A 9,552-nucleotide genomic window follows, 5' to 3' on the forward strand; every position below is an offset into this window, starting at 1 on the left:
CAGTGGTTATTCCAAGGACAAAGGATAAAATTAATTTGTACCTTGGGGAAGTTTTAACCTAAGCTGGTAAAAGTAAGCTTAGAAGGTTTTCATGCAGGTCCCCACATCTGTACCCTAGAGTTCAGAGTGGGGGAGGAACCTTGACAGTCATTTTCATAAATACCATTGCTTCCTCAATTACTTCAATCCCTGAACACTCCCTCATTCACATTTCACAACATAGCTATTAAGAAGGGACCTGCATTTACAAAGAATTACGGTTTAATTTAAAAAACTGATATTATAAAATATCACTTAGAAGGAAGTGTACATATATTTCTGGAACAGACTTCCAGTTCTCTCAGGTATGTCACTCCTTTCCCTTGCCTGCACCTCAGTTTCTCTCACTAACCCTAAGGCAGATGAGATAGGTGTAGCATCATTCATACTATACCACCACCACCTACTTCTTATATAGCACTTATCCATTAAGAGATTTCATATAGGGTGACCAGATAGCAAGTGTGAAAAATCGGGACAGGGAGTGGAGGTAATAGGCACCTATATAAGACAAAGCCCTAAATATCGAAACTGTCCCTATAACATTGGGACATCTGGTCACCCTAATTTCAAAGCACTACACAATCTTTTAATGTATCTGTCCTCACAAAGAAAGACTATATTGTATTAGTCACAGTTTCAGTACCTGAATTGCTTAGGAGATATTTCGCATTTCTTAAATTAATTTAGAAAATAAATTAGAGCTGATAGCAGACAGAAAGCATGTATTAATACTGCAAGTGTTCGCTATCTAAATTTAACAGAGTTGAAACTGTTCATCTTTTAAGATGTCTCCTTTTTTCTGTAAAAAGAAAAAGGAGCTACAGCTCACGAAAGCTTATGCTCTAATAAATTTGTTAGTCTCTAAGGTGCCACAAGTACTCCTTTTCTTTTTACGGATACAGACTAACATGGCTGCTACTCTGAAAACCTGTCCTTTTTTCCAGAAGTTAAAGCTACATTTTAAAAAGTGGAAGTATCATTAAGCTTACACGTTTTATTAATTTATTCCTATAGATATTTTCCTCACTGTGAATTGACTAAGAAATCCCCTTCTCGTGCAACTGATATTCAGAAGAGTTGAACTAGATTATTACCCTGTAGAGGACTAGAGTTATAAAAATTATAAGCCTTATTTTTGTTATCTATTTCTAGCATAGAAGATTCAGGCTGGATGAACACTTACCTGCATTCAACTGATAACATGTTATTTTCATCTCTTTTACACTCAGTCTCTAATAGTCTCATTTTTAAAATAAATTACATATTTCTTTACAATAACTGTTTGAAATGCAGATTACTGAAGAAAAACCAATGCAACAAGCTAACTAGGGTTGCAAATGGGTAGTCTATGTCCTACTATGATGTGTTCTCTCTAGTACACGCCCTACTGTTCCACATTAATGCTCTTCAATTAGAGTACAGTACTCCCTTAGAAGACAATTAAAATGTTAAATTCCATACAAGAAACTCATTAACAATATCAGAGTGGCAAAGTAGAACTCTCAGTTTTCAAAGTAATGAACAAAAAGATAATTTTTTTTAAAACTTTGTACAGGCTAAAACCAACAAGTGGCTCCAGTGCCACTGCAAATTTCTGTGGTTCTACAATCACTATCTTGTTTTTAAAATAATTTCTCCCATTGCTGCCTGAAAGACCTACACAATCAAGAGAAATTAACTACACATAATTCAGACACAAAATGAGGAAGAAAAACAGCACTCAGGTCAATTTAGAGTCTAAAAAAAATGTCTATCTTAACAGTCTCATGAACCCATTCCACTGTGAGTAGAATTCATCTTGATTTTGGAGTTACTTCTATTTAAAAAGGAGTACTTGTGGCACCTTAGAGACTAACCAATTTATTTGAGCATGAGCTTTCGTGAGCTACAGCTCACTTCATCGGATGCATGCCGTGGAAACTGTAGCAGACTTTATATATACACAGAGAATATGAAAAAATACCTCCTCCCACCCCACTGTCCAGCTTGCCGTGGAAACTGTAGCAGACTTTATATATACACAGAGAATATGAAAAAATACCTCCTCCCACCCCACTGTCCAGCTATTAATAGCTGGACAGTGGGGTGGGAGGAGGTATTTTTTCATATTCTCTGTGTATATATAAAGTCTGCTACAGTTTCCACGGCATGCATCCGATGAAGTGAGCTGTAGCTCACGAAAGCTCATGCTCAAATAAATTGGTTAGTCTCTAAGGTGCCACAAGTACTCCTTTTCTTTTTGCGAATACAGACTAACACAGCTGTTACTCTGAAACCTATTTAAAACTAAGCAATTAGTGCTTTCTCTAGAATCAGAACCTGTAGAAGTCAGAAGAAAAAAAAAAATCTAAATTCAGCTGAAGGAAACTTCAAAGCCACAAACATACCTATCCAAAATCTGCAGAGGATCTAGATGTCACTGACAAGTTTCAACAGACTGACTTTGTCATCAACTATAACAGGGATTCTCAGCCCAGGGTGAGGGGGAAGTATCTGTTTCTGGGATCACAACCATGCTGCTCTAGGGCAGTGGCTTTCAAACTGTGGGTCATGACCCAGTACTGGGTCACAGCGGCTCTGGTCAGCACTGCTGACCAGGTCGCTAAAAGTCCTATTGCCTGCTTGCGTGCCTCTGCCTAGGAGCTGGACCTGCTGCTGGATGCTTTGAGGCACAGCACGGTCCACGGTTCCAGGACAGGCAGGAAGCCTGCCTCTGTACCCCAGCTGCACCACTGAGCCTCCCCTTCAAACCCAGAGCCCCACTCTTGCACCCCAAACCCCTCATCCCCACCCCAGAGCCTGCACCTCCAGCCCAGAGCCCTGACCTCCTCCTGAACCCCAAACTCAAGCCCCATCCCACAGCCTGAACCCCTCACCCAAACCACTCATCCCCAGCTCTGTTGGGTCATGGGCACCCACAATTTTTTTCAACTGGGTCGCTAGAAAAAAAGTTTGAAAACCACTGCTTTAGGGATTCTAGGATTGGCTTGCTATGTGCATGGGGGGTTCAAACTATAGGAAAGGCTTGGGTGGGGTCATCACTGGACTATGGCATCTGTGAACTATTAGTAGTTCTATTACTGGAACACCTAGATATCCTACCTAAAAGGAAGTGGCATGGCAACAAAGCAGCCTGTTTTTAGATCGACACATTATATCTTTATGTATGACGTTTCAAGAGGTACTATGAACATGAGATTCCTCAGTGCTGCATTTTTATAACCATCAGAACACCATAACATCTGTTACTCAATTAGGAAAAAACAGAGCTGAAAGACTACCATAATGACTTATTCACAGTACAGAGTTAAAACAGGTTTCCTCTACATAAAACAGAACTACAATTACACAATTTAAAGAAAATAAAAGAGTATTTCCAATATTAATTCTCTAAGAAGCAGGCGATCCAAATAACCACCAACAAAAGAATTCACTAGTTTTAGGATACATATTTAATTCATTATTTTCAAAGCAACTAAGGTGCATTTTCCAATGTCAATAAGACCACAAAGATCTACTTACCGTTAAGACATTCTGGAGGAGAATTTATTTCACTATATTTTGCAGAGGATGACAAAAACAAAATAAAAACTTCACCACAAGTATGTTCAACAGATGTTGCCACAAAGATAATAGCTTTATAATGCATAAGGTATGATTGCAGAGTAAGACCCAGGAACTCATAAAACCCTCAGATACTAGATGAACATGTCAAAGCAGCAGTGTAAACCTAGAGTGGTGTACAAACAGCTGTACGACCTACCACCATCAAATCACGCGCAACCCCCCTCCCCTCTGGGCTCCAATGAAGTCAGTGACTCTGATGAGAGCTTTACCTTCATTTTCCATCGAAACTGCACTTGGGTTGTTAGTTACAAAGACTTTAGCAACAGCAGCCCTGGAGCTGACACAGAGGAGAAGGGGGAGCCGCCCCAGATCCCAGGCAGTTACACAGCTCCCATTGCCCCCACCTGCAGCAACATCTGCAAGAGAAATGGGCGCTAGCAAAAGTAAAAGCAGATCTCCGGGTCCCTTCGCTCTTAGACGCACATACACCCCCCCCCCGCCCCGCCCCGAGACAAACACGCTCACGGGGCGAGCTGGCTGGCAGCTGCCACGGGAGGATTAGTTACCCAGCAGCCACACCGAACAGGGAGACTCAGCAACGAAGCCAGCACAGATGCCGCCCGAGGAAAGAGCGCAGGGCGCGTTTCCTACACCAGCTCCCGGCAGCCCCATAGCCGCCGCCCCCCGACAACACGATATCCCTCACCCCCGCCCCCCCCCCCGTGCCCAGCCACCGAGAACCGCTCCCCTACGCCGGGAGGCAGCTTGAAGAGCCTCGGACCCGGTGACCACCCTCGTTCCCTGCCCCTAGGGAGGGCCTCTGTCCCCACCGCCCCCGCAGCTCCCCCGATACACCGCCTGCCGCCGCCGCCGCCCCCCTGTCTCTCCGCACAGCGCCTCATTGCCCCCCCTCCTCCCTCCGACTTCTCCCCCGCTTGGCGTCCCCGGCCTCCCCCGCTCACCCGAGACGCCTGTGGCGCAGGCGGCGGCGGTTCCTCCGCCCCCCAGCACGTCTCACTGCTCGGGCTCCGCGCGGCGGCGGCGGCGGCACGGACGCACCCCCGCTCCCCGAGCGCTCGATCCACTTCCGCTACCCGTGGGGCCGGGAACGGAAGGGCCACTCGGGAAGAGGGAGTTGTCGATGCGCAGGCGCCTCAGAGCTTCCTCCTCTCCTCTCTCCCCTCCCCCCTCCCCAGACGCGCGGCCCAAGGTCGGGAGCGAGCGCGCGCGCGCTCGCGCCTCTGCCACTCCCAGTCTCAGGAGCAGCGACTTCCCCCCCCCGCACGGACCCCCGCCGCAGCCACCTGTTCGGGAGCGCCCGCGTGCCCCGCCAGCACCTCAGCGAGACCCAGGGAACCCGTCTGCTGCGCGCTCCAGCCCCGCCCCCCTGAACTCCCCCAGCCCGCTCACAGGTCACCGACCCCCCCCCGCGCGCCTGCCCCCTAGCGGCTACGTACCCCCCCGCTCCACTGAGTGAGCGTTCCCGTCAACCGTGCCCCATAGACTCTCACACACACACACACACACCCCCCATGGCACTGAGCATCTCCCTGCTCTAGTGCCCACCCCTCTCCCTACACACCTCGGTGTCCCCACCCCAGCTGATTGCACATCCCCACCCACCATGAGCCACATCGCACACTGCCCGTAGACACCCACTCCTGAGTAAGCCCCCACTTCTGCATGCTCCACCACCTCCCCTTTCCTTCTTCCTGCTCTTGCTAAAATCCTTTTACCTAAGAAACCTGCCTTTCACAGTAGCCTGCCCCTGGAGGCAGGGGCATCACAGCATCCTAAGACCAGGCCAGATTCCAAGGGGCTGATCGACCCTTAGCTCTCTTTGCTACTGTATTTTGATATCAGAGATGCTGGTTCTTGAAACTGGCATTAGCGCATTCATGTGACGGTAGATAAGGAAGTTGAGAGATGGATGGTGCCCACCTCATTCATTAGTATTACAGTCACATCAAGAGGCTCCAGCTGAGATTAAACTTTTATATTAGTCACTGTACAAATATAGTGTGACAGTCTCTGTCCCAAATATATTACAATCTATTAATATCTAGCTCTTTTGAGACCTGTTGATTAAAAGTACTACATAACATTTTACACAGAAGGTAAGCATCATTAACCTCATTTTACAGAGGCACAGATTAAGTGACCTTTGGCAAGGTGTGTAATTTGGTGAACATACCTTCTTTACCATGCTGCACTGGACTGCTTCTCAGAGACTGGCATCAGATAAACCCCTTTTCCTGTACCCTATTAATACACCTGACTGACATTGGTTATTTGGTCTTGAGTATATTTCATAACAATCCAAAGCATAGTCAAGCAATGTATCAACAAACCCAAATATTTAAATCCCAGCCCAGGGCCTCCACAAATCAAAATCATTCCTCCCTGTGACTCAATCCCAACTAATTCTCCTCTGCTACTTTTATGGTGTTCACTAAGTGTCAGTCACACCTTTTATGAAGGCCAATATCACACACTGAATTGATGTTTTAGAACAGGGGTTCTAAAACTGGGGGTGAGGACCCCCCGGGGGGGTCACAAGGTTATTATATGAGAGTCACAAGCTGTCAACCTCCACCCCAAACCTGCTTTGCCTCCAGCATTTATAATGATGTTAAATATATTTTAAAAGTGCTTTTAATTTATAAGGGAGGGTCGTGCTCAGAGGCTTGCTATATGAAAGGGGTCACCGGTACAAAAGTTTGAGAACCACTGCTTTAGAGTATCATATACTAATCTAAGAAGGCTAGCTAGCATATGCTCCCAGCCACCAGAAAGAGGAATATTTGAGTACATTAAAAACTAGACATTTTAAACCAGAGTTTAACTACAGGATATCTTTATTTCCTTTGAGTGAAAATATAACTCCCAACCCTTCCTATCAATAAGAGGTTATATACACCCCAACAACATGGAGGGCATCCTTTGGGATGCCAATGAAAGCGTTGACCATCCAGGGTAGATCTTTTAAACAGGATTGTTCCTTTGGAGATAATGTATTGAGTACATGATGTGTTTTGTCATTCAAGGTCAAAGTGTGATCTAGGCATGCTAATGCAGGCCTGACACCTGGTTTTTAAAGAAATATAAAGGATGGTCATACAAGGAATCTCATTGACGGCTTGTCAAACAAAGCTGAAGTGACAGGCTAATCAGTCTTCAGCAAGAGAACAGGGAACCAAAAATCAATCTGTCAGTTCATAAGTGGTGTTTACAGCAACCAAATTACAAAGGTTAAAATTAAGTCTCATAACTCATTAGCATGGCTTTCTGAAGGCCTCAGCTAGGCAAGATCAGATTTAAATGCTTGTCTCTTTTTAATACTTGAATTTGTTTATACGCAGATATATTTGCATCTGGCTGTTTACAGTGGGGGAGGGGAGTACAGAAGTTCTGATTTAACCTACTATGAGAAGAAAAATATCTGCTTTCAGGGGAGGAGGAGGAGGAGAACTGGTAAGTTAGTTGTTCCAAAAATATATAATGTATGATTTCAGGCTCTGCCCAAATAGTTGCCATGACAGATGGTGGTCCATGCTGTCTGAAAGTGAGCCTGTAGAGTTTAAGGATGCCACTGCAAAGTATCCCAAAAGACTACCATTGTAACAGTGGGTCACCAACAGAGATTTTAGTGATTCATCTGTAAAATTAAAAGGAGTACTTTTGGCACCTTAGAGACTAACCAATTTATTTGAGCCAAAAGCTTTCGTGAGCTACAGCTCACGATGAAGTGAGCTGTAGCTCACGAAAGCTTTTGCTCAAATAAATTGGTTAGTCTCTAAGGTGCCAAAAGTACTCCTTTTAATTTTGCGAATACAGACTAACACGGCTGTTACTCTGAAATCTGTGTCCCACTTATTTCCAGTGGGAAAAGGTGCAAGAATAGCATCACAGCTAAACATATCCTGCCCATTCTTATGCTTTTTGCATGTGTGCACCTCCATATTTATCTCTTCTCATTGCTATCATCAGCAGTAGTCTAGGAGCCACAATGAGCTAGACCAAAGAAGAACATGGAGCTGGCATAAATGGGAAACTAGGGTAATTCAGTTTACCAAGTAAATTAATGCAGGAGCATAAGGACTCATTTAGTGGACAACCTGTCATTTAATTTGTGAAAGCTACGACAACTGCTATTTTAAGGCAAAGTACGTAAGTTTACAGCACTTCTTAACATTTTCCTCGCGAAAGATTAAAGAAAAAAATCAGTGCAAGCCCTTTAGCTCCTGCTAATATTTAGATCCACATACTACAAAAAAGGTGTTTACATTTTTAAACCATAGGACTTCAGCATTTAGGCCTAAACAACTTCAGTCTGACTGAATGTAAACTATTATTAGGCGATATCTGAATTATAAGCATTCTTTAAAAGAAAAAAATTGTGACTAATTCGGTTTCCAACATCCCTAGTCCTACCTTCAGGGTTTTGCGTATTAAAAAAAATCCTAGATAATAGCGTAAAGCTCCATCCACTGCAGCAGTTTTCAGAAGTTTTCTGACCCTAACATGAGCCTGATACACAAAGCAAAGTGTCAAGACAGCCTTACTAGTTTCAGATTCCACTGGAAAGCTTTAGTTTTAGCAGGAGCTATTTGGCAAAAAAGGACATTGTTGGAATAGATTTTTAAAAGCCTGAAGATAAATATCACAAATCAGAATAAAAATGGAAGTTTTTCATTTGTGGTCATCAGTCCTATGCATTTTGAGAATCCTGAGTAGTGTGTCCCAATTTTCAAACTATTTGTAATAGAATACTAGTCAGCAAAACAAAGGAGTAATATTTTCTATTTTGTTTCAATTCCAACGGAATCATTAAAAGGAGAATGAAGGTGATTAACTGCTAATTGGAACATGAAAGGCAGAACCACAAAGGTATTCAAGCTCCACAACTAAATTTTTCAGAGGAATGATCTTACAAAAAAAGTACATAACACCAATGGGTATTTGAAAAATCTTTGGTATGAAAGTAGAATCAGAACATTTATTGAAATAAATTCTGGGGTAGTTTATATTGATATTGCATTTCAAAAAATTCCCATCTCGCTTGCATTTTGATTAATATATTCTGAAACACTTTCGCCTTTCCTTCAAGGTAAAAATCCAAACTCCTCCCACCCTCATGCCACACAGACACACACACATTGTAGGGAGAATGGTCACTTTGGATGAGCTATTACCAGCAGGATAGTGAGTTTGTGTGTGTGGTTTTTGGGAGGGGGGTGAGAGAACCTGGATTTGTGCAGGAAATGGCCCTTTATTATCATGCACATTGTGTAAAGAGTTGTCACTTTGGATGGGCTATCACCAGCAGGAGAGTGAATTTGTGTGGGGGGGTGGAGGGTGAGAAAACCTGGATTTGTGCTGGAAATGGCCCACCTGATGATCACTTTAGATAAGCTATTACCAGCTGGACAATGGGGTGGGAGGGGGTATTTTTTCATATTCTCTGTGTATATATAAAGTCTGCTGCAGTTTCCACGGCATGCATCCGATGAAGTGAGCTGTAGCTCACGAAAGCTCATGCTCAAATAAATTGGTTAGTCTCTAAGGTGCCACAAGTACTCCTTTTCTTTTTACACACAAAACCAACACTGAAGCATCCTTTTAAAGATGTATTTGTTTAAATATTATTGACATTGAGAAGAAGTTCTAGAATAAAGCTTGCCTAGGACTTTGTTTTACTCATGAGACATTAATGTGTACAGATTTTTTTTATAACCTGAAATATTTTACAGAATTTTAAATCTACTAAATTCTATATTTTAAAACACCCCTGGATTTTTTAAATGGTCTATAACTTTAGAGATGCCAAGAGAGAAGCAAAGTTCTGAGACACCGATATCCAATTTGGGGAAATGGAGGAAATCTCATTGGGACCTTCCTCTTTTTTTTTTTTTTAAATGCATTTTAAAAGGTTTACTTCTT

The 9,552-nt window shown here is 43.3% G+C and overlaps 1 protein-coding gene across 10 annotated transcripts in view; it reads right to left on the minus strand.

Moving 5' to 3' along the window:
• ATP2C1 (ATPase secretory pathway Ca2+ transporting 1) overlaps positions 1-4,935 on the minus strand; it is an 81,774-nt gene extending 76,839 nt beyond the window's left edge. For 6 of the 10 annotated variants that reach the window (XM_073333254.1, XM_073333256.1, XM_073333257.1 and 3 more), the window contains exons 1-2: positions 4,572-4,662; positions 3,879-4,025 (exon numbers count right to left, since the gene is read on the minus strand). In XM_073333254.1, coding sequence (XP_073189355.1) covers positions 3,879-3,884 — 6 coding nt within the window. In that variant the 5' untranslated portion in view covers positions 3,885-4,025; positions 4,572-4,662. Of the gene's footprint in view, positions 1-3,564; positions 3,597-3,878; positions 4,026-4,571; positions 4,746-4,913 lie in introns of those variants that run through there. The other 4 variants (XM_073333258.1, XM_073333253.1, XM_073333252.1 and 1 more) reach the window with 3 other exon arrangements.
• Positions 4,936-9,552: the final 4,617 nt, after the last annotated feature.

The sequence above is a fragment of the Lepidochelys kempii genome, chromosome 2, assembly GCF_965140265.1.
Source record: "Lepidochelys kempii isolate rLepKem1 chromosome 2, rLepKem1.hap2, whole genome shotgun sequence".
Lineage (NCBI taxonomy): Eukaryota > Metazoa > Chordata > Testudines > Cheloniidae > Lepidochelys > Lepidochelys kempii.